Raw genomic sequence first — 24,470 nt, 5'->3', positions numbered from 1 at the left:
TGTGTTTGAAATGATAAATGGAACCAGACAGGGTTGCCCGCTTTCACCACTTCTATATGCAATATCACTGGAACCATTATTAGCTAAAATTCGAAACAATCCGGATATAGGGGGGATGAGAGTGGGGGTGGAGGAACATAAGGTGGCGGCGTACGCAGACGACATACTCCTATATTTGACTAAACCCAGACTTTCACTGCCCAATGTAATAAGAGAAATAAAAAAGTACGGGGAACTTTCCAATTTCAAAATAAACCCTATAAAAACGGTAATCTTTAATTTGGGCCTAGATAAAAAAGAAGAAGAACTACAGAAAGAATTCCCATTTACTTGGGAGAAAAAAACTTTAACATACCTAGGAATAAAGATCACACCCACAGTGGAAAAACTCTATCTGGCCAACTATGTCCCCTTAATTAATGAAATAAAACAAGATATGAAAAACTTAGCAAGGAAACCTATTTCATGGGTAGGTAGGATCAACGCATTCAAAATGATGATACTACCGAAAATAATCTATAAATTTCAAATGCTTCCCATAAGAATACCACAAAGTTTCTTTAAGATAATTAAAACGGTAATCTTGAAATATATTTGGCAGGGTAAAAAGGCCAGAGTAAATTATACACTTCTCAGTCGTAAAAAAAAAATGGGGGGTTGGCACTCCCAGATATAAAAAAGATACTACCATGCGGTAATACTAGCAAGATTAGCAGAATGGACAAATTTATACACTAAAAAGAAGTGGGTACAGATGGAAGACACATTAAGCATGACACAATTATATAAGAATGTTTGGATACCACCTAAAGTTAGAAATTTGAACACGGACACTCACAGTATAACGAAGAACGTATTTAAAATATGGGACACATTACACAGGCGGGAAAAATGGGAGTACAACTCTCCGTTAATTCCATTAGCCGGCACAAACTTTTTTCCACCAGGCAATAAGACACGGATGGGAAAGCAATTGGGAGCCACAAAGTTAAGGGACATTGTCACACAAGGTAAAATAAGGTTAAGACAAGATTTAAAAACAGTGGAGTGGGATCAACATTTTAGTGAATGGGAGTATTTCCAGTTAAAGCACTTCGTGAGCACTTTACCACAGCCGATTAGAGACGATAAAACACTAAATCCAATAGAAAAGCTCTGTATCATTGAAAAGCCATTAAAACATGGAATATCGTTATTATATGGAATATTAATGGACTAAGGCCCTGTACACACGATCAGTCCAAACTGATGAAAACGGACTGAAGTTCAGTTTCATCGGTCCAAACCGACCGTGTGTGGGCCCCATCAGTCCGTTACCCTTCGGTCCAGAAATTTAGAACTTGCTTTAAAATTGAACTGATGGACTGGTAACCGATAGGTCAAAACCGATGGTTAGTATGCAAAAGCATCGGTTCCAAACCCGGGCATGCTCAGAATCAAGTCGACGCATGCTTGGAAGCATTGAACTTCGTTTTTTTCAGCACGTCGTTGTGTTTTACGTCACCGCATTGGACTTGATCTGGTGGGAGGGGCAGGAGTTGGGGGGAATAAATGGAAGAGGTAGGTTAACACTTTAGCTATACTCCGCCCTGAGGAAATGGGGGTTTATTACCACTGTTGGCCTGTTCAATTATGAATAATTTTCTAAGAAAGAATGAATATAATTAACAATATAAAAAAAAAAAAAACAGCTAAGAGGGAAAAACCAAACATGATGCGAAACCATAGAAGAGACGTTATAAGCATTTAAAACGTGAGCAAGTCTCGTGTTCCTTTTTGGTGGAGTCTGAAGTGGTATAAAAAAATAAAATAAAATAAAAAGGCACTGCTGCATTCACTGCCTGTGTCCACCCTGCTAATAGCTGAGATTGTTGGACTCCAGATAGACACCGCCTGAATCGTCAGTTTTCACGTGCAAACCACCAGGACTAGACCGAAAGCAACTTTTAAGGTAAGACTACCTTGGTCCTAGGAGGAGGACAAAAAAGGAACATGGTCTCTGACTAGAAGCAAAGATTTATGGGAGTAGGGTCCTATGAGGTTTGAGAGGTGGGATTAACCCACACGTAGGCTGCCATGGAGTCTGTCAGGAAATTCTGTTTTTGTTGTTGGGATTAATACCGCTTGAAATTCAGGTTGAATTCTAGCTTGTTCAAATTGATTCATTTATTCATATTTATCGTCCTTTAAAATGAGTTTCTTACGTGAACAGGTCTTCTTATCAGGATTAAGAATATAGCCGTTGCGGCACTTGCACTGGTATGATGTAGCCGTCGCTACACATATATGTTCACAGTCATGTCTTCCAACGGCACAAAAGTCTACACCTAAAAAAGAAAAAGTGATAAAATGACATGCTTATGGTGATTCTATTACCATTTTAAATATGCTACTGCAAAATACACAGATTTAAAATACATCCATAAGGCTACTCTCACACTGATTTGTGATTTTGCCGCATTTGTGGTTCGGTTTTTAAAGGACTCGTGACTCAAAAACTGCACCAAAAACGTGTGGGTGAGTTTCGATGAATTTTTACCACGTTTTTTGTTTTCAATGGGAAGGGCCATTTTTTGTGTTTTTTTTTTTTTTAACTCACCAAACATGCTCCAAAAATGCGGCAAGCAGGATTTTTTACACCGCAACGGAAACGCACCACCCCAGTGTGAACACATAGAATTTAGAGGGAAGCATGTTTCTTGAGCTTTTCAGGTGCTTTTATTAACGCAAAAGCGCTTCAAAAGCTCCTCAGTGTGAAAGCATCCTAAATTATAACTAATATGTTTGAGGTATAGTATATTAAAAATAAAACAATTATTACAACCAATTTGTTAAAGTTCACACCATTCAGTTTTCACTTTTATCACCCTGGAATACTGCCTATTATGTGCTGGGAGGCATTGTATACTTTCTACGTGTTTCTAGAGGCAGAAAATCAGATCCTCCTAAATTATGATTCTTACTAACCAAAACATCACAGGCCAGACCCCCATTCTACATATATGACTGTATAAAATATAATGATGGATGGAAGTGTTTTTTTTTTTTTTTCCCCCCAGTCTTTCTCATTTTACTTTGAAATCTGGTGCATGTGTCAGAGGAATGCAAGGATTGATTGAATTGTAGGTCTCATTGGCTGGCTATGGCCACTAGCAGTCATATACACTCACTGGACACTTTATTAGGTGCATCTAATGCTGCGTACACACGATCATTTTTCAGCATGAAAAAAAACGTTGTTTTTCAGCATGTTGAAAAAACAACGTTTTTCCAACTTCATCATTAAAACGACGTTGCCCACACACCATCGTTTTAAAAAAAATATCTAGCAAAGCGCGGTGACGTACAACACGTACAACGGCACTATAAAGGGGAAGTTCCATTCGCCTTTGGGCTGCTTTAGCTGATTCCGTGTTAGTAAAAGACGATTCACACTTTTTTGTCTGTTACAGCGTGATGAATGTGCTTACTTCATTATGAACGGTAGTTTTACCAGAACGAGCACTCCCGTCTCATAACTTGCTTCTGAGCATGCGTGGGTTTTTAACATCGTTTTAGCCCACACACGATAATTTTTTACAACCCGAAAAACGACATAGTTTAAAACGACGTTAAAAAATGCAGCATGTTCGAAAAAAAAATTGTCGTTTTTCAGAACACACGATCATTTAAAATTACATTTTTTAAAAACAACGTTTTTTTCATGCCGAAAAATGATCGTGTGTACGCGGCTTTACTAGTACAAGAGCGGAACCCGTTTTGCCTTCAGAACTGCCTTATTTCTTCGTGGCATAGATTCAACAAGGTGTTGGAAACATTCCTCAGAGAGTTTGGTCCATATTAATGTAGCACTACCCCCGGAGGAGCTGCTGGTTTGTTTTGGGTGGCATGTTACCTCTGTGACTCCGCCGTCTAGGGTAGTTGATGAGAGCCGTAGTAATGGAATGTCTCTTTTTCTTGTGCTTTTATTTACCCAACAAGGTAAAACAGTTGAACTTGGTGAAGAATAGAGGAATACAGATTCAGGTGTAGGTAAAATGAAACAGTCCTGCTTCCGACGACAAACTTTACTTCGCCACTCCAGCCGGAATGGGTTTAGCGCACCTGGGCAGGCCTCTCTCACAAGCCTGGCAGTCAGAATAACACTCAAACTTGGGGTTAAGTCTCTGCCACAGACCCTCCCAATGGTTGCAGAAAATAGTGGACAGAAGTCCCCTTGACTGGACTTGACACCTGGATCTCCTTCAGGTAGTTTAGGTTTTTGGGTACCGACTGATAGGCGGCCAACATTCAGCCTCTCAGTGTCCGGTTCCCCAGGTCTCCGATGGATGGTCAGGCCCCTATTGGAACACCAGCCTCTCTTGGTACTCCTCAGGCAGACTCTCCACCGTACAGCCTCCTCCAACAGGACGGGCAGCCCAGGACCTTCTTAGGTGGGACTCAGTCGACTACTGAGTCCCCAAGCGGCAGATCAATTGCTCCACACCCCGGCCCAGAAGGCCATTTGCCGGGGCGCCGTGGAGTGGCTACCCTAAAGGTGGGCGCCGCACGAGGAGAAGCGGTGATACAAGGCAGGATGGGTTCATGTTGTTTACTCCAAGTTCTGACCCTACCATCTGAATGTCGCAGCTGAAATCGAAACTCATCAGACCAGGCAACATTTTTCCAATCTTCGATTGTCCAATTTTTGTGAGCCTGTGCGATTTGTAGCCTCATTTTCCTGTTCTTGGCTGACAGGAGTGACAGCCGGAATGGTCTTCTATTGCTGTAGCCCATCTGCTTCAAGGCTTGGTGTGTTGTACATTCAGAGATGGTATTCTGCATACCTTGGTTTGTAACAAGTGGTTATTTGTCTTACTGTTACCTTTTAATCATCTCAAACCAGTCTACCCATTCTCCTCTGATCTCTGACATCAACAAGGCATTTTCTTCCACACAACTTCCCGCTCACTGGATATTTTCTCTTTTTCAGACCATTCTCTGTAAACCCTAGAGGTGGTTGTTTGTGAAAATCCCAGTAGATCAGCAGTTTTTGAAATCCTCAGACCAGGCCGTCTGGCAACAACAATCATGGCACATTCAAAGTCATTTAAATCCCCTATTCTTCCCCATTCTGATGCTCGGTTTGAACTTCAGCAAGTCATCTTCACCACGTATAGATGCCTAAATGCATTGAGTTGCCGTCATGTGATTGGCTGATTAGCAGTTTGTGTTACCAAACAATTAAACAGGTGTACCTAGTAAAGTAGCCGGTGAGTTAAGATTTTTTTCCAAGGATATAAGATCAGATTGATCTCATAAAGTAAAGGAAATATTGTATGCCTTTGAACAAGGTGTGTCTGAGATATAAGAACCTTTTGAAGTGTCGCAATCCACGTTTTGTTCTGTCACCAGCCCCATAGTGGATTCTTCCTAGACATGCATTGAGAATGAGCTTCAGAGAGATGAAGCAGAAACTTCAACTCGTTAAAGCCCTACCTGACACAGAATCAACGGAGGGGAAAATCTTGCCACTAAGGCCTTGTACACACGGCCAGACATGTCCGATGAAAACGGTCCGCGGACCGTTTTCATCGGACATGTCTGCTGGAAGGTTTTGGTCTGATGTGTGTACACACCATCAGACCAAAATCCCCGCGGACAGAGAACGCGGTGACGTATACGACACCGACGTTCTCTGACGCGGAAGTTCAATGCTTCCACGCATGCGTTGAATCAATTCAACGCATGCGCGGGATTTCGGGCCGCTGGTTATACGTCATAACCAGCGGACATGTCCGATGAGTCATACTGACCATCGGACATGTCTGACGGACATGGTTCCAGCGGACAAGTTTCTTAGCATGCTAAGAAACTTTTGTCCGCTGGAAACCTGTCCGCTAGCCCAGGAATCCGGTCCGGCAGGCCGTACACGCGGTCAGACATGTCCGCGGAAACTGGTCCGCGGACCAGTTTCAGGAGACATGTTCGGTCGTGTATACGAGGCCTAAGGGTCATAGACAACACAGCTTTGTGGTTCAGTGATATGCAAAAAATAATTCCTGCTTGATTTATTATTACAGTGGTTTCAAACAATAAGGATGAATAGTAACACACAAAAAACAGTAAACTGTCTAAAATGTGTCCATTCCCCAAATTGGGTAATGTAGAGAATTTTCAATACAATATATATATATATATATATCAGCTTGACGTAAATAATATAATCAATGCATGTTATTTTTTTTAAATTAGCCTTACCGTATTTGCCGGCATATAAGACGACTGGGCGTATAAGACGACCCCCTAATTTTCCAGCTAAAATGTTAGTTTTGGGATATACTGTACTCACCGTATAAGATGACCCCTCACTGTGCCATTTTACATGCCTCACTGTGCCATTATTACATGCCTCACTGTGCCATTATACATGCCTCATTGTGCCATTATACATGCCTCACTGTGCCATCATTACATGCCTCACTGTGCCATCATTACATGCCTCACTGTGCAATTATTACATGCCTCACTGTGCCATTATACATGCCTCACTCTTCCATTATACATGCCTCACTGTGCAATTATTACATGCCTCACTGTGCCATTATACATGCCTCACTGTGCCATCATTACATGCCTCACTGTGCAATTATTACATGCCTCACTGTGCCACTATACATTCCTCACTGTGCCATTATACATGCCTCACTGTGCCATCATTACATGCCTCACTGTGCCATTATACATGCCTCACTGTGCCATCATTACATGCCTCACTGTGCAATTATTACATGCCTCACTGTGCCATTATACATGCCTCACTCTTCCATTATACATGCCTCACTCTTCCATTATACATGCCTCACTGTGCAATTATTACATGCCTCACTGTGCCATTGCCGACCTCACTGTACCATTCCATTTCCTGCCTCGACGATCTCCCTACCTTCTCCTGTTTGCAGAGTATGTGAGACGGCGGCCATCCATTATTCAAAAGCCACGCCTCCTCCTCAGGCTGTTCTGTGATAGGCGGAACACAAATTTCCCCAGCAGAGCCTCTGTTCAGTGTTCCGCCTATCACGGATGTCCTCTCGTCCGAGGCCGAGTGCCTCTGTTCAGAATATTTCACCTTACTTTCTGTCCCAATGACAATTAGATCTTGAAAATGTTGGGTATAGTGGAACCTCAGATTACGAGCATAACCCATTCCAGGAGAATGCTTGTAATCCCAAGTACTCGCATATCAAAGCGAGTTTCCCCATTAAAGTCAGTGGAAACTAAAATTTGTTCCGAATTGACTTCAATGGAATGCAATACCGCATGCGGGGGGCGCCGGAGAGCCTCAGAAACAGTCGAAAAGGCTTGAGGACAGCTCGGGAAACCTCAGAAAGGTTTGGGAATGTAGTATTTCCGAGTCTTTCCGAGCATTTCCGAACAGCTCCGGCGCCCCCCCACCTCAGGCCAAATGCGGTAATGCACCGTTTTGGCCTGAAACCTGCTCCTTTTGCGAGACAACACTCGCAAACCAAGTTAGGATTTTTCAAAATATAGTGCTCGTATTGCGAAACGCTCGTTATCCGCGTTACTCGCAACCCGAGGTTCCACTGTAATTCTTAACCACTTAAGGACCGCCTCCTGCACATACGTCGGCAGAATGGCACGGCTGGGCACATGTACGTACAGGTACGTCCTGTACTAGTACCCAGCCGTGGGTTGCGGGCGCGCGCGAAGCTCCGGGACCAGGACCGCGGGTCCCGCGGACCCGATCGCGGCTGGAGTGCGGCAATCGGTCCCCGGAGCTGAAGAACGGGGAGAGCCGTATGTAAACACGGCTTCCCCGTTCTTCACTGTGGCGGCTGCATCGATCGTGTGATCCCTTTTATAGGGAGACACGATCGATGACGTCAGACCTACAGCCACACCCCCCTACAGTTGTAAACACACACTAGGTGAAACAAAACTCCTTCAGCGCCCCCTGTGGTTAACTCCCAAACTGCAACTGTCATTTTCACAATAAACAATGCAATTTAAATGCATTTTTTGCTGTGAAAATGACAATGGTCCCAAAAATGTGTCAAAATTGTCCGAAGTGTCCGCCATAATGTCGCAGTCACGAAAAAAATCGCTGATCGCCACCATAAGTAGTAAAAAAAATATTTTTTATAAAAATGCAATAAAACTATCCCCTATTTTGTAAACGCTATAAATTTTGCGCAAACCAACCGATAAACGCTTATTACCAAAAATAGGTAAAAGAATACGTATCAATACAAAAGATGGGGGTGGTGGCGCTGTCTGTTATAGTCCCCGTGTGACCAGGGTGTGAACCTGTGGACAATCCTACGCTAGATAGCGAGGGTCAGCAAAATAAACAAAGTAAATGACCAAACGAATTGCCTAGTAGTGTAGTAGTACTTTCTGTCCACTAGATGGCGGTATTAAAAATACCTAAATAAATGTGATGCCAAAAGTATTAAAATAAAAAATATATATATATAAGTGCAAGTGCACTCAAAGTGTGACCAGTTGGCTAGTGGCAAGCCGTAAGCAGTGGTGTATTAAGTGTATACATAAACCATTCAGTGAGGTAAAGATATGTTATACATAGTAAAAATACTTCTATCATCCACACTGGATGCAAACGTGTAATAAATCAATCAAATGTGCATAATCTGACATAAATTCAAATAAGGTAGGAAAAATAGTCCTTCCAACTTGCAGCTGTGAATTAATAAAAAGATATATATATATATATATATATATAAAAATAAAATTAAAAATAGACGGTAGCAGGTATAAAGTTCATTCGGTGGGTGTCATCATGGTGACTTGCTGGGTGAACAGACAAATACTTTAGAGTGCAGTCGCTGTGGCTCCGGTGCTCCCCCTTATGTGTCCCCACTCACCAGAGTTGAACACCCCTGCAGGGGTAACAAGCGTGGGTAAGACTTTCCACCAGGCGCTCCTCAGCTTAGATCTCCAGGCACTCGATTATCCCAACGTTTTCTTTAAATTCCACAGCGGGGCAAACAGTAGAGTAGGCTGCTCTCCTTACACACTTTATCTGTAGTCTGACCAGTCTTTTGGTTTGGTAGTAAGTGTCCTTACAGTTGCACAAACTTGAATCCAAAATCAGGGATAAGCAGCCATGCTCCAATATACCTCCTCACACACACACGGGGACTATAACAGACAGCGCCACCACCCCCATCTTTTGTATTTATATTTTTTATGTTTTCCTCGGACAACATGTTTTAGGGGGGGGCAGCAGTCTGCTATTCACTTTTTTCCTTCCTTATACCTACTTTACATACGAAAAGAATACGTATCAGCCTAAACTGAGGAAAAAAAAAGTTTTTTTATATATTTTTGGGGGATATTTATTATAGCAAAAAGTAAAAAATATTGATTTTTTTTCAAAATTGTCACTCTATTTTTGTTTATAGCGCAAAAAAAACGCAGAGGTGATCAAATACCACCAAAAGCAAGATCTTTTTGTGGGGGAAAAAGGACGCCAATTTTGTTTGGGAGCCACGTCGCACGACCGCGCAATTGTCTGTTAAAGCGACGCAGTGCCGAATTCATAAAGCAATCATTAAAAAAATAAGATGTTCATAATTTACTGTGCACTTGTCACTATCATTAAAAATAAATTCTGAGTTGGCAACACCAATATCATTGGGTACAACTATTTCATACTATTATAAACCCACTCTATTGGTTTTCTATGCCAGATAGAGCCCCCTAGTGGTTGAAATCAGCTATAATGTCAGATTTCGGTGCTTTTCTTTTATATGAATACATTTGTTGCTGTTACAAACCTTTGGGTGTAGTGCAGCATTGTCTTCTTACAGGCCGATGTGATCAATGTGGCATTGACACAAGAGAAGTCTTGAGCCGGCACCATGTAGAGATTTTGGCCAGATGCTGTATGGCAGCGGTCTCCAAACTGGGGCACTTTGCTGGCCTTTATCTGGCCCTTGAGGAACCAATTTATCCACTGACATCAACAATGGGGCATAATTCCTCTCTCTGATGCCAACAATGGGGCACTTTTCCTTCCACTGACACCATCAAAAGGCCAAAATTCTTCCCACTGACACCAACGATGGGGCATAATTCCTATCATTGATACCAACGATAGGCCACGATGGGCCACTATTACTCCCCGCTGACAACATCAAAGGGCCAAATTTCTTCACACTGACACAAACGATGGGGCATAATTATTTTCATTGATGCCAACAATGGGCCACTATTCCTCCCACTGACACCATCAAATGGCCACAATTCTTCCCACTGACACCAATTATGGGGCATAATTCCTTCCATTGATACCAATGATGGGCTACAAAACTTCCCAATGACACCAATTATGGGGCACAATTCCTTCCATTGATACCAACGATGGGCCACTATTCTTCCCACTGACACCATCAAAAGGCCACAATTCTTCCCACTGACACCAATTATGGGGTATCATTCCTTCCATTGATACTACTGATGGGGCACTATTCCTCCTGCTGACACCATCAAAAGGCCCAAATTCTTCCCACTGACACCAACGATGGGGCATAATAATTTTCATTGATGCCAACAATGGGCCACTATTCCTTCCACTGACACCATCAAAAGGCCACAATTTTTCCCACTGACACCAACGATAGGGCATAATTCCTTCCATTGATACCAACGATGGGCCACTATTCCTCCCACTGACAACAGCACCAAAGTCTTCCTATATTCACCATTTTTTTTTCTGAATTGTGGGGGTTCTCATTGAATCAAACTGATTTACTTGCAAATATCAAGACAGATCAAAAACTGCTGATACCTCTTTTTCAATCATCACAATGTATTAGGCTACTTTTACACTGATTTTCGGCCGCTAGCATTGCAGTTTTAACCGCCGCTAACGGCCGAAAAAGAGTTAAAACCGCCCGCAAAAACGCCTCTTTGCTGCGTTTTGCAGGCGGGTTAGAGGCATAACCCATTGTTTTCAATGGGCAGGAGCGCTATAGAAGCGCTATTTTTACCGCTCCTACCGTGCCTCAAAGATGCGGCTGTCAGGACTTTTTTTAGCGTCCCGCCAGCGCAACACTCCAGTGTGAAAGCCCTCAGGCTTTCACACTGGATAGAAAAGAGCGCCTCTTTCCGGGCCCATTGCAGGCGCTATTTTTAGCGCAATAGCGCTTCAGTGTGAAAGCAGCCTTAGAATGAAAAATAAAATAAAACACTTTTTTAATTTTTAAACATCCTTATATTTTCCATAAGACATACCCCCAAAATAATGTGGCTTTGCCAGACTCCAATAGGTCTACAAATTATAGAACAACAATGGCGTCTGTACATTAAGGCGGCACCCAGCATGTCACGGCATTACATGTATTATTTTAGAGGACAAAAACTATCCATGTGTACTTTGTATGTGTTCATTGCCATTAAATCAACACAGCCTAGATTGTATAGAGCCAAAACATCACAAAAGCCTTCAAAATTCAGAAATGCAAATTAGAAATAAAACAGAATAATTAGAATAAAACAGTTTGTTTTTAAAGCTGGATTCCAATTTGGGGAATGTGTACAGTCACAGTGGTCCAGCTTAAACCAATGTAGGCATGAAGGTGCCAAACCTGCTCTTGGAAAAGGAAAATGCTACTTCAGTGATTTCAACGAGCTTCCGGGACCCCTGCTGAGCAGCTGCATTGCTGTTTACTGAACACAAGAGGTTACTTACTCAACATAGGCGCTATTCAATGCAAAGTGTTCTTTGATTGGATGAGGTGAACAGCATGACATCACCATCTTGCCTCTCATCCAATCAGGGAACGCTCCCGTGTTCACAATACAGTAGCTTGGTACAGGATCCGGAAGCTAATGGAGATCACTGTAGTAGTGGTGCCTGTTACTGTAATTTCCAGCATACAAGAGATCCCACAGGTACTGTATGGCACATACTGTACATACTTACATTGGTCCAAGCTCGACAAATGTAAATACACTATATTATCAAAAGTATTGGGACGCCTGCCTTTACATGCACATGAACTTTAATGGCATCCCAGTCTTAGTCCATAGGGTTCAATATTGAGTTGGCCCACCCTTTGCAACTATAACAGCTTCAACTCTTCTGGGAAGGCCGTCCACAAGGTTTAGGAGTGTCAATGGGAATGTTTAACCAGTATTCCAGAAGCGTATTTGTGAGGTCAGGCACTGATGTGGATGAGAAGCCTTGGCTCGCTCTAATTCATCTCAAAGGTGTTTTATTGGGTTGAGGTCAGGCCAGTCAAGTTCCTTCACCCAGAACTCGCTCATCCATGTCTTTATGGACCTTGCTTTGTGCACTGGTGAGCAGTCATGTTGGAACAGGAAGAGGCCATCCCCAAACCGTTCCCACAAAGTTGGGAGCATGAAATTGTCCAAAATGTCTTGGTATGCTGATGCCTTATGTGTTCCCTTCACTGGAACTAAGGGGCCAAGTCCAACCCCTGAAAAACAACCCCACACCATATTCCCCCCCTCCACCAAATAATGTGGACCAGTGCACAAAGCAAGGTCCATAAAGACATGGGTGAGCAAGTTTGGGGTGGAGGAACTGCAAAGAGTCCTGACCTCAGCCCAATAGAACAATGGCGCCAACTGCTGTGTCTCAGCCAATCAGGAGGGAGAGTCCCGGGCAGCTGAGGGACTCGTGGACAGCGCTGGATAGAGATGGGGCTCTGGTGAGTATTAGGGGTTGCTGGGTGGGGGGGGGGGGCTGCTGCACAGAAGGTTTTTTATCTTAAAGCATAGAATGCATTAGGATAAAAACATTTCTGCCTTTACAAACCCTTTAAAGTTCATGTCTGTGTAAATCCAGGCATCCCATTACTTTTGACAATATAGTGTATGTAGAAATTGCCATACCCGGAATTCATACTTATTGCAGTGGTTTGGTGTATCTGTGCGTACAACTTACCACAAAGAGATTCCTTAAACATTGAAGTGAGTTTTTCAATGACTCCATAGGTCTCCACATAAAACACATGCTCATCAAGTGGTTCACTTGCCATCAACTTAAGAGACTGTATGTCTGCCCTGTCCACTCCCACCGCGTATATCTGAATTCCAGAGGCCCGAGCCCTGGCGGCTACGTCCTGCACCCTGTCTTGGGGTCTTCCATCTGTGACAATGATTGCTACTTTGGGAATCTTGAGGGACACAGGACGGGCCCCTGACTGCTCTGTAAATGCCTCCTCAAGGGCGGTCTGTATGGCAAGGCCTGTCATGGTGCCAGTGGATAATGGGTTGATCAAAGAGATGGCATTCTTCATGGTAGCTTTATTGAAGTGGGTCTTAAGAAAGAATTCAATCTTGACTGTACTGGCATAATTCACCACGGCCACTCGAGTTGCCCTTTCGCCCGTGTCTAGGGTGTCAATCATATTGGAAAGGAAAATCTTGACTTTTTCAAACTCTTGAGGACGGACGCTGCGGGAACTGTCAATTATATATACCAGATCCATGGGCCTGCTCTTACAAGCAGTCTCTGTGAAGATAATAGTGCAGAGATAGGTGTGAGAGACAACTAGGCCTGGAGAAAGCAATGAACCTGGTGAATTATGACTGTTAATACATAGGGGAGAATTTCCCCCAAAAATTGCAAAGCTGTTCATACATCAAAATGTAAATTAGTTCTGTATAATTGGGGCAACATTGAATGTTCTCAGGCTATATTTTCTGCAGATCCAATGTGTGAATGGAGAAAATACCACTTTATAGCCACTAGATGGCATTTAGCACAAAGAAATAAGAATGTTCCTCAGCTCCATCTAGTGACCATGAAGTAGCATTTTCTTCACGTTTATTTTTTATATATAGCCTGAGAACATTCGATTTTACCCCACTCCCACAGAATGAATTTACATGTAGTTTTGATGGACAAACATCTATGCTAATTTGTTTTCTATAAATACACCCACACTGTTATGTGTTATTACATTCTGAAGTGTGTGATAATGCAGTTTGATTCACAAGCTTAAAGTGTTATTGAAATGTGAATATTTTAAATTTGTAAATAATTAACACTTTTGTGACGGTAAAATGATTTCACTGTTGTCAAGAAAAACTGTGGGTGTTAATGTATATCTACAGCCAGAACCTTTTTTCCTTTTAGATAGATTATGGAATGTTTTAAACCCCTTTTTTTCCATCTGTGTGCCATTGGAGATATTTCCTGTCCTGCACACAACAGGAAATAAGAGGAAACTTCTCTAAAGTCAGGTAAATCCCTTTGAGAGAGATCAGCAGAACACATGTCCCCAATGGAAGATTTCCCCTCTCTTCCTGTTTCGGTGATAGGCCCTACTCTGTAAAGGGGGCAATGTGATCTAAAAGGGGACTGCTCTGTAAAGGGGGTAATGGTGTTATAAAGGGGATTGCACGCTAAAGGGGACACTGTGATATAAAAGGGCACTGTAATGATTAACCCCCTGTACTGTATGTACTTTGTTATACATTATACTCGTGACACCTGCATTGTATATGCTATATGTTATACTCGTGATCCCAGTACTGTATATGCTATGTTGTATGTTATACTCCTAACCCCTGCACTATATACATGTTGCTACACTGCTGATCCTTGCACTGTAAATGATATGTTGTACATTAAACTCCTGACTCATCACTCATCACCTTCATTGTATATGCTATATGTTATACTTTTGACCCCTGTACTGTATATGCTATGTTGTACGTTATACTCTTGACCCCTGCACTGTATTCACTATGTTGTACATTATACTCCTGACCCCTTTACTGTATATGCTATGTTGTATGTTGTACTCTTGACCCCTGTACTGTATATGTTGTACGCTATACTCTTGACCCCTGCACTGTAGTCACTATGTTGTACATTTTATTAGGGCCTACTTTTTTTACACATGCTTTTTGATACATATAGGTAGATTCAGAAAGAGTTAGGCCGGCTTATCAGTAGATAAGCCGACCTAACTCAGAATCTACGCCGACTTATGTTTAAGTGTATTCTCAAACAGAGATACGCTTAAACATATCTAAGACTTAGGTTGCAATATTGAGGCTGGCCGCTAGATGGCGCTTCCATTGCGGTCGGCGTAGAATATGTAAATTAGTAGATACGCCGATTCACGAACGTACGCCCGGCCGCCGCAGTACATTTACGCCGTTTCCGTAAGGCAATATCAGGCCTAAAGTTATTCCATCTTGTAGATGGAATAGCAATGTTAAAGTATGGCCGCCATTCCCGCTTCGAAATTCGAAATTTTTACGTCTTTGCGTAAGTCGTCCGTGAATAAGGATTTACGTAGTTTACGTCCACGTCGAAATCAATAGGCCCGTGCGGCGTACTTAGCTGGGGCATGCGCAGTTTAAAAAAAAACTTCAAAAACGTAAGGTCAAGCCCCATTCACATAAAACACGCCCCCTTAGACACATTTGAATTAGGCGCCCTTAAGCCCGCCCGCTATGCTATGCCGCCGTAACTTAGCAGGCAAGTACTTTGAGAATCAAGTACTTGCCTAGCTAACTTACGGCGCCGTAGCCTAAACACGCTAAGCTACGCCGCCGCAAGTTTAGTTCAATCTACCTGAATCTACCTAATGGACTGCAAAGACTAAAAGTTGTAGCTAGCTAAACAAATACATAAATAATTTGATATTATATATAAAATATCCTTTCTGTATATACAGTACTGTACTAGATTGTTTGCTACTATAGATTTTGTATAGTATACTTTTAACCATTTGTTGTAATATTAATATATATGTGTAGGTATTTAATATATTGTGTTATATGTATGGCATGATATATATGTGTTACATACAGGCATTCAAGATTACACATCAAAGGGTGTTTGCTGACCAAAGGGGTTAGTGGCCAAACAAAATTTACTACACTTATCAAAGGGGACAGATAATGACTCTGATGTGCTCAGGCCACCATTTGTTATCTGTAATCTAATTACACATATCAGAGGAAGCTTGTTAGTATGCAAGAATGTAAAATTAGGGCATGTGATGATTGAAGCCGTTATTATCTGTCACTCTGAAAGACAGGATGTAGATCAAAGACGGCCAATCAAATTGCTCAGCCATTCAGTGGATAGGGAATATAATTCTGGAGGTCAGTCTTGTCATTCAGAATATTCTCTGTATATTCTCTGAATATGGCACAGGTCAAGAATTGATCCAGTCAAATGGGACTTTGAATTACTCTGTTGGATTTGTATCATCTGTGGAATTTGGACTTTGTTCTGTATTGGAAGTCAAATAAATGCACTCTCTGGAGAACTTGGGGTTTTGCTGCGGAACATAAATTATAGTCATCATACTAATACCTAAATATCAATTATCTACTGGATGCTATATATGATATCACTACACCATTTACACACAAAAGTCAGGCTCACTGGTCTGGTGGTACTGTTCCAGTTGACGGACAAAATAAGAAAATAAGATATCAGTTTAGCCACGGTAATCTTAAAAATCAATAAAAAAAAACGCAGCTCTGGATGCAATACTTACCCCAGGGCTGGACTGGGACAAAAATGTGGCCCTGGACTTCATCCAGATCGGCCCAGGGCACAACACATCAGGGTACAGTGCACATTAGGGCACGGTACAGGGCTCAGCACATCTGGGTACGGGGCACATCAGGACACGGGGGCACAGGGCACATAGCACATTAGGGCACAGGGCACATTATGGTGCACATCGTTTACCAGCCAGCATGCAGAGTAGCGCAGGAAGCGTGTGTAATATGTTCTCTCTTCTGTCATGGCACTCATTCGGCTCCCCGGCGGCCCCTCCTCTCTTCTCGTCCATTCCAGATGATGTCACAAGCAAATGGGGATGGACGAGAAGAGAGGAGGGGCCACCAGGGAGCAGCATGAGTGCTGTGACAGGAGAGAGAACATATTACACACGCTTCCTGTGCTACTCTGCATGCTCGCTAAATCCCAATCTACTTTTCAGGCGCCAGCTGTCGCGATTGACTGGTAGATCGCCGCAGACCTCTGACCGGCCCACCGGGAATCTCCCGGCGGTCCCCATGGCCAGTCCATCCCTGCTTACCCCCTTCTTTGCTGTCCCGCATGGACTTACCAATCCAAGGGTCTGCACTGGTTCTCCTCCAAGCTGATGCCTAATGTCATTCAACCCACTTCCTGGGTTCCAGGTGGTCAAATAGTCTTGGACCTGTCCCTGGGGGGCATGGAAAATGCACAGGGAATGGTGCCACATCTTTCTATCTTAGTGCCAATCTCTTCCACATTCAGGAGCCACCCTCTAGTCATTGAGGATGAGGATCCATGAGGTCATGTGACTAGACAGAAGGAAGGGAAAATGCTATGTATGCTATTTTTCTTTTTAATGAAAGGCAGTGGAGCTTCACTAATGGGAGGCAGAACCCAAACTTAGGTTTTCATTTTTCAAGCACATAGGTTTGGATAGTCTCCGGGACAGGTGCCTAATACATTAGCATTTTGGACAGCTCCCTCTTATCTTATTAATAAAGATCTTAATTTGGATGTAAAAACATAGCCCATTCAAGTCAACTTCTATGTTCTAGTAGTGCAGTATTATAGTATAGCATAATGTATGGATATAATATTCCTGGAGACTGTACAACTACTGAATGCCAGTGTGTGGCAGAAACAAACTAAACAGCAATCTTGGCGAGAAACTTTGCCCTCCAGTGATTCCCTACTAAGCTGGTATTGGAGGGACCTTTGGGAGCTGCATTATCCAAATGGTGTGACTTGCTCAGAGCTCAACTATCTATCATTGGCGTTTTTTACTTCTGTTCAATGTAAACATTTGTCTTTTAGAAGGAAACTTGGCTCTTCTTGAGAGACACACTGTCTGCATCTGTTCACACAATCAACTCATTCTCTCTACTTCTTGAATGCACTTCATTGCTACCTATTATTTGTGTATGTTTGGAGCTTAGAATGGAGCTTAGTGTATGTTTGGAGCTTAGAATGAAATGTAGGACACTTTTATCCAAATAATAAAAATGCACTGAATGTTTTATATTTATATATATATATATATATATATATATATATATATATATATATATATATATATATATATATATATATATATATATATATATATATATATATATATATATATGTAACATCAACGTAAAATGCTTAGTTGCCATTCTAAGGTCCATCCAGTTGTTACACAATCTCACGCTAGGGCTGCCAATAATAATAAAAATAAGATCAACCTCCCTTAACAAGGGTTGATTATTAAAGTAATTGCCTCCGACCCCCAAGAAATAAACATACAACTCAAGTAGCCGGGTTACTCTACTAGTACATCATTTACTTTACTATCTTTTAGAGGGACCATTAGATTTTTTTTTTTCTTTTTGGGCAGTTCTTTTGTACATGGGATACATTGTTAACCATGCTATAGATGTTCTTCATGAACAGGTGGTAGTGAATGTTCATATTGATTTTATTTTAAGTCTGTAGGAACTGTTCTGAAGGAAAGTTATATTCTTGATTTACTAAGGTTATGATATATGGGATTATGCTGGGGTTTTTCGCCTTCCTCTGGATCAAGAATTGGGTATATGGGATTGTATGATAATATATATATATATATAAATTATGGTTGAACTGGATGGACTTGTGTCTTTTTTCAACCTGACTAACTATGTAACTATGTTATCCCAAACAATGTGCTTTCTGAATGTAACCCATGGAAAATATTTAATAACATTTAATATACAGAAATAAAAAAAAAGTAGGCAGGCTTTTATACCAGTATATCACATACTGTATTTTTCAGAGGGACCTACATAGCCAATATATTTAAAAATATAAAAACGAAAAAGTGGGGATTTTTTTTTTGTAAATCTTAACAATATCTTAATAAATGCTAAAAGCTAAAAATGACTTTGCCCAGTAAAGATTATATACTTTGTATCTGATGGCTTAATATTAGAGGGCCAGATTCAGATACAATTACGTTGCTCCACGGCAGCGTAACGTATCTGATTTACGTTACACCGCCGCAGGTTTACAGTGTAAGTGCCTGATTCACAAAGTACTTACCTGTAAACTTGCAGCGGTGTAACGTAAATGCACTCGGCGCAAGCCCGCCCAATTCAAATGGGACGGGCACCATTTAAATTAGGCACGTTCCCGCACCGAACGCATTGTAACACACTGACATTCACAGACATGACTAGGCATGATGGGAATTGTAGTTCCCGAACAACTGGAGGGCCGTAGTTTTAAGACCCATGGAGTATAGATCTGTGTTTATCCCAAGCATGTTTGAAGCCATTTACTGTTGACTGGCTCACTTCCTCTGTTGGAAGTTTATTCCAAGCCTCAACTACCCTTTCAGTAAAATAATACTTTCTAAAATTCGTTTTGATCTTTTCTCGAGTTGGTTTGAGGTCATGTCCTCGTGTTCTTGATTTTAGTTTCATATTGAAATTCATAAAAAACTGCCTTCCTGAACCCATTGATGTATTTAAATGTTTCAGTCATGTCCCCCCTTTCCCTTCTTCCCTCCAGACTGTACATATTAAATTCCTGATATGTTTTATCCCCCCCCAGACCTTTCACCATTTTTGTTAAGTTGCAGCTTTGATGCAACTTTACACTCTCTGGCACTCAAGTGGCAAGAAAGTTGCATCACAGTAGTCACAGCAACTTTAGGTCGCAAATATTGGAACAGGTGCCATTAAAATCAATGGGCTGTGACTTGTCATGCGAATTTGTTTCCAAAGTCGCATGACAAGTCACACTAGTGGAAAACGGAGCCTTGAGAAGAATGTCCAATTACCTCTATAGAGAAATCGGTTTCCATCCAGGTCCAAAAATAAAGCTTAATCTAAATAGTTTTGGATGTGTATTTATTACTGCACCTACAGCACTATCTTTGATGGGTTCCGGTATTGTGTGTACAGGTGTGTCTGTGTAGCCATATAAATGAACAGCTGGAGTTTCAATGTAGCAGGCGGCCAATCAGACTGTTTCCCTTACCTGTTTGCTTATCTGCAAACTGGTAAAATTCAAGGTGAACCCTGCATCTCCCTAAACTCAAACTCCATCCTATCATCGAGAAAAAGATTAGTCCTATTTTGGGAAGATAATGGTTATTGGGAGACTATTATTCATAATTAGGGATGAGCTTCGTATTCGAGTCGAACTCATGTTCGACTCGAACATCGTATGTTCGATTGTTCGTCGAAATACGAACAAAAAGGGTCGTTTGCGCCAAATTCGAGTTACGTTTCACAGACCATAATTCACTGCGGCATTGCTGGCTGATGATTGGCCAAGCATGCACTATGACCTCCATGCTTAGCCAATTACAGCGCGCAAAAAACGGAGAGCCATATTTGGCCAAAGGCTTTGGCCAATTATGGCTCAGGGGGTTTAGTACACGCCCCACACTATAAAAGGCCGCCTGTAGGGGGGCCTTGTGTAGTGTGTTGCGGCAGTTAACAGAGAACAGAGAGAGACAGAGAGAGTGTCATTTTTTGCAGGTAGATAGAGCAGGCAGGCTAGTCAGTTAGGCCCCATACTCACGAGCAAACATGTCTGCTGAAACTGGCCCGCAGGCCAGTTTCAGCAGACGTGTTTGGTCGTGTGTGGGCGCGAGCGGGCCGAATTCCAGCAAACATTTGCCCGCCGGGCCTTTTCCCAGCAGACAAATATTCCTGGACTTGTTTTAAAACAGCCCGCTGGAATTCAGCCCGCTCGGACATGTACGGTCGTCAGTACAGACCTACCGTACATGTCCAGGCGCCCGCCGTCCCTCGCATGCGTCGAATGACTTCGACGCATGCGTGGAAGCATTTTAAAGGCGGGCCGCGCACGTCGCCGCGTCATTGTCGCGGCGTCATCGACGCGGCGACACCGCGGACACGCCCCGCGTATTGTTTACGCGCGGACTTCTGTACGATGGTGTGTACAACCATCGTACAGAAGCCCTCTGGCAGACATGTATGGTGAAAACGGTCCGACGGACCGCTTTCACCATACATGTTTGTCCGTGTGTACCCGGCCTTAATGTTACAGTGTGTAGAGGATATATATACATCCCAGGTGTTGTACATATATTTATACACTGTATAGTTTAGCTAGATCAGTTCTTCCTAATTTACTGGCAGGCAGGTGATTGTGCTATTTAAAGACGTTATCACAGGCATACTATAGACACCCAGCTATATTTTTTGAATTTAAGCATCATTAAAATCACTGCTCCTGATGCAGGAGCAGTGATTTTAATGATGCTTAAATAAAAAAATGAAAAATTACTTTAAATATTGTACCTGCTGGGTGTCTATAGTATGCCTGTGAAAACGTCTTTGAGAACCCGGGTCTTGCCCGAGGGAACATGTATCAATGGAAAAAAGTTTTAAAAACGGTCGTTTTTTCAGGAGTCCTGAAAAAAACGACCGTTTTTAAAACTTTTTTTCCATTGATACATGTTCCCTGGGGCAAGACCCGGGTTCTCAAAGATGTTTTACGACAATAACTTGCATATTAGGCTTTAAAATGAGCACTTTTGAATTTGAACGTTCGAGTCCCATAGACGTCAATGGGGTTCTAAATGTTCGCATGAACGTTCGGTCCGTTCAAAGGTTCTGGTGCGAACCGAACGGGGGGGGGTGTTCGGCTCATCCCTATTCATAATGTGCCCGATAAATTTAGAGGGCAGAAAACCCACTGAATTCATGTGTTAATCTGGCTGGAATAGTTAATGAACCAACATTTCCTCCTAGATATTAGTAATACACACATTTGCCAAAGGTTAGTTAAGCCAGGAATTTAAGTAATTGGATTAAACTTCCAGATGATGTCAGTTCATCCAAAACCAATATTTTATTGGGTAGGCGCTGGTAAATTGAAGTTTGTTTATTGGTCTTTAATGTTTGTCAGGGACACCAGAACTAAAGCCCCGTACACACAGTTGGACCTTTGTCTGACCAAAATCACATCGGAATTCCATCGGAGTAAAAGAGAACATTTTCTCTATCTAAACTCGACTTAATTTATTGGAATTTCCAATGGAAATAATCCGATGGGCCATACACATAAAAATCCGATGGGACTTTTTCCATCGGAAGTTCCGATCGTGTGTACGGGGCATAAGTTTTCCTTACCATTTAAAATAAATTAAAAACACAATATGGAGGGCAAGACCTACACAACGATTTTATTGGGTGGGCAAACCTGGGAACAGGGATTTCTTGGTTGCAGATTAAGTGAGGTATGGTAGTAAGTAAATCATTCATTCCTGTAGTGCAGCCTTTCTCAAACTTTTTAATATAGAGCAGTGGTTCTCAACCTCTCTAGTGCCGTGACCCCTTGATAAAATTTCCCAAGTTGAGGGGACCCCTAACAGTAAAATTATTTTCGTAGCGTGGGTCGTCAGCATCCAAGGCCCCTAACTCATGGACATTTAGCGCTCCTTGAGTCCCTTTCACTCATACAGTATTAAAACCCCTTATGGTACATTTGAGGATGTACCCCTCTTTCTCTTTGTTCTCCTTTCTTTCCCTTTTTCCCCCCCCATGCCTCTCTAGCCGTCTTTTGCTCCCCTTTTCTTTGTTCCTTCCCCTCTTTTTCTCTCCCTTCCATGTAGTCTCTATTTTTATTCCTTCTCTTATTTCTTGGTGGGGGGTGGGGTAAATAGGATCAATGGCAATGCTGGTGGGGAGTTGGGATCAGTGGCAGTGCTGGGGGGAGTTCTGATCAGTGAACTTAGGTGCTCTTAATCAAGGTCATCTGCTGATCTGAGAACTGTAGTGGGGACTTTTATTGGCAACTATAATCACAGGTAGGGTTACTCCACATTCACGGTGTCTCACACTTTGTGGTGTCTCGCAGAAGTGACACCTATGCTGAAATCAGGAGATAGGGTCTCCTCCAGCCTCTCCCACTTCACATTCCTCACGTCAGCTGACATCTAGTCACTGCCCCCCCCCCCCCCAGCCATGCTGTGAACTAAATGGGTGGCTGCGGGCTCCAGGAACAGCTCAGGATTTGGTGACCCCCTGGCAAATCCTCATTTGACCCCCAGGTTGAGAACCACTGATATAGAGGAACCCTTAACATAACTTTCTGGTCTCAGGGAACCTCTCCCAACAATTACCGTATCAACAGCTCATTGTACTTCAATGTGGTGGTCAATAGGAAGAATGCTTCTCACATATGTGGTCAGTGCCCCCGTACAGATAACTAAAAGGATCGTTGGTGTCATTGGTTACATACCAGGGAGGAAAAAATTGTACATCGTTCAAGGAACCCATGGCAAAATCTGAAGGAACCTTAGGGTTTCCTATGAACCCTACTTGATAACCACTAAACCCCAGGTTTTCCAATAAGAACTATTCATATATGTGCAACTGAAGGTTGAAGTGACTTTAAAATAATGAATGCACTTTTTTGGTCCGATTTTCATGCAACTTAAGAGCCATAGACTTCAAATTACCTCTTAAAGGTTGAATGAAAGTTTTATTTGAGTGTTTTACATGCAACGGTGGGTCTGAATTTGCAGAGGGACAGCAAGTCACATTCAAGTTGCACCCATCCAAAGTTGCATAAGGCCGCGTACACACGATCGGTTAAACCCATGAGAACGGTCTGGTGGACCGCTTTCATCGGTCCAAACCGATCGTGTGTGGGCGCCATCGGTTATTTATCCATCGGTTAAAAAAAAGCCAACTTGTTTTAAATTTAACCGATGGATACCTAACCGATAGAAAAAAACGATTGTTAGTAGGCACGACCATCGGTTAAAAATCCACGCATGCTCAGAATCAAGTCGACGCATGCTTGGAAGCATTGAACTTCGTTTTTTTCAGCACGTCATCGTGTTTTACGTCACCGCATTCTGACAGGATCGTTTTTTTAACCTATGGTGTGTAGGCGCGACTGACCATCAGTTAGCTTCATCGGTTAACCGATAAAAACGGTCCATCAGACCGTTTTCATCGGATGGACCGATCGTGTGTACAGGGCTTAACAGTTGCACTCCAAAGTCCGGAGACCAGGGTTGCCAACCTCCCACAGCATTTTTTACTGACAAAACATGGAAAATTTACTGGCGGGGCTAATTTTTTACTGGCAACCTGAGAAATTACAGAACTCCTATTGAAAACTAACACAGTGAATAGGAGGCCTGGTATTGCAGCATTTTCCACAACTGCCCAAGATTAGTTGTGTGTTGGACATGCATTTTAAGGCCAAATTTGAAAGTTCAGGTTGCTTGGTGACAACAACTCCTTACATGATAAGAAGAGACTGTTAAATGTTAGCATGGCACCAGTTTAAAGGATTTTTTTTTAATTTGAATCTTGGGTGGTATTCTTCTACAGATTCTTCAGTTGATAACGTTTTTAGTGTGAGAAAATTTATAGAAATTATTTTAATAAATATAAGGGACAACCCAATGAACAGCTGGCAGCTGTTCTACCATCTTGGCCGT

The 24,470-nt window shown here is 42.3% G+C and overlaps 1 protein-coding gene across 3 annotated transcripts in view; it reads right to left on the bottom strand.

Moving 5' to 3' along the window:
• Positions 1-24,470, bottom strand: part of MATN3 (matrilin 3) — a 44,226-nt gene that overhangs the window by 19,293 nt on the left and 463 nt on the right. For 2 of the 3 annotated variants that reach the window (XM_040348548.1, XM_040348546.1), the window contains exons 2-3: positions 12,938-13,507; positions 2,205-2,327 (exon numbers count right to left, since the gene is read on the bottom strand). In XM_040348548.1, the coding sequence (XP_040204482.1) occupies positions 2,205-2,327; positions 12,938-13,507 (693 nt within the window). The remainder of the gene's footprint in view (positions 1-2,204; positions 2,328-12,937; positions 13,508-24,470) is intronic. The other variant, XM_040348547.1, reaches the window with a different exon arrangement.

The sequence above is a fragment of the Rana temporaria genome, chromosome 4 (assembly GCF_905171775.1).
Source record: "Rana temporaria chromosome 4, aRanTem1.1, whole genome shotgun sequence".
Taxonomy (NCBI): Eukaryota; Metazoa; Chordata; class Amphibia; order Anura; family Ranidae; genus Rana; species Rana temporaria.
Note: the sequence above shows the minus strand (reverse complement) of the source record. Positions and strands in the feature narration are given on the sequence as shown.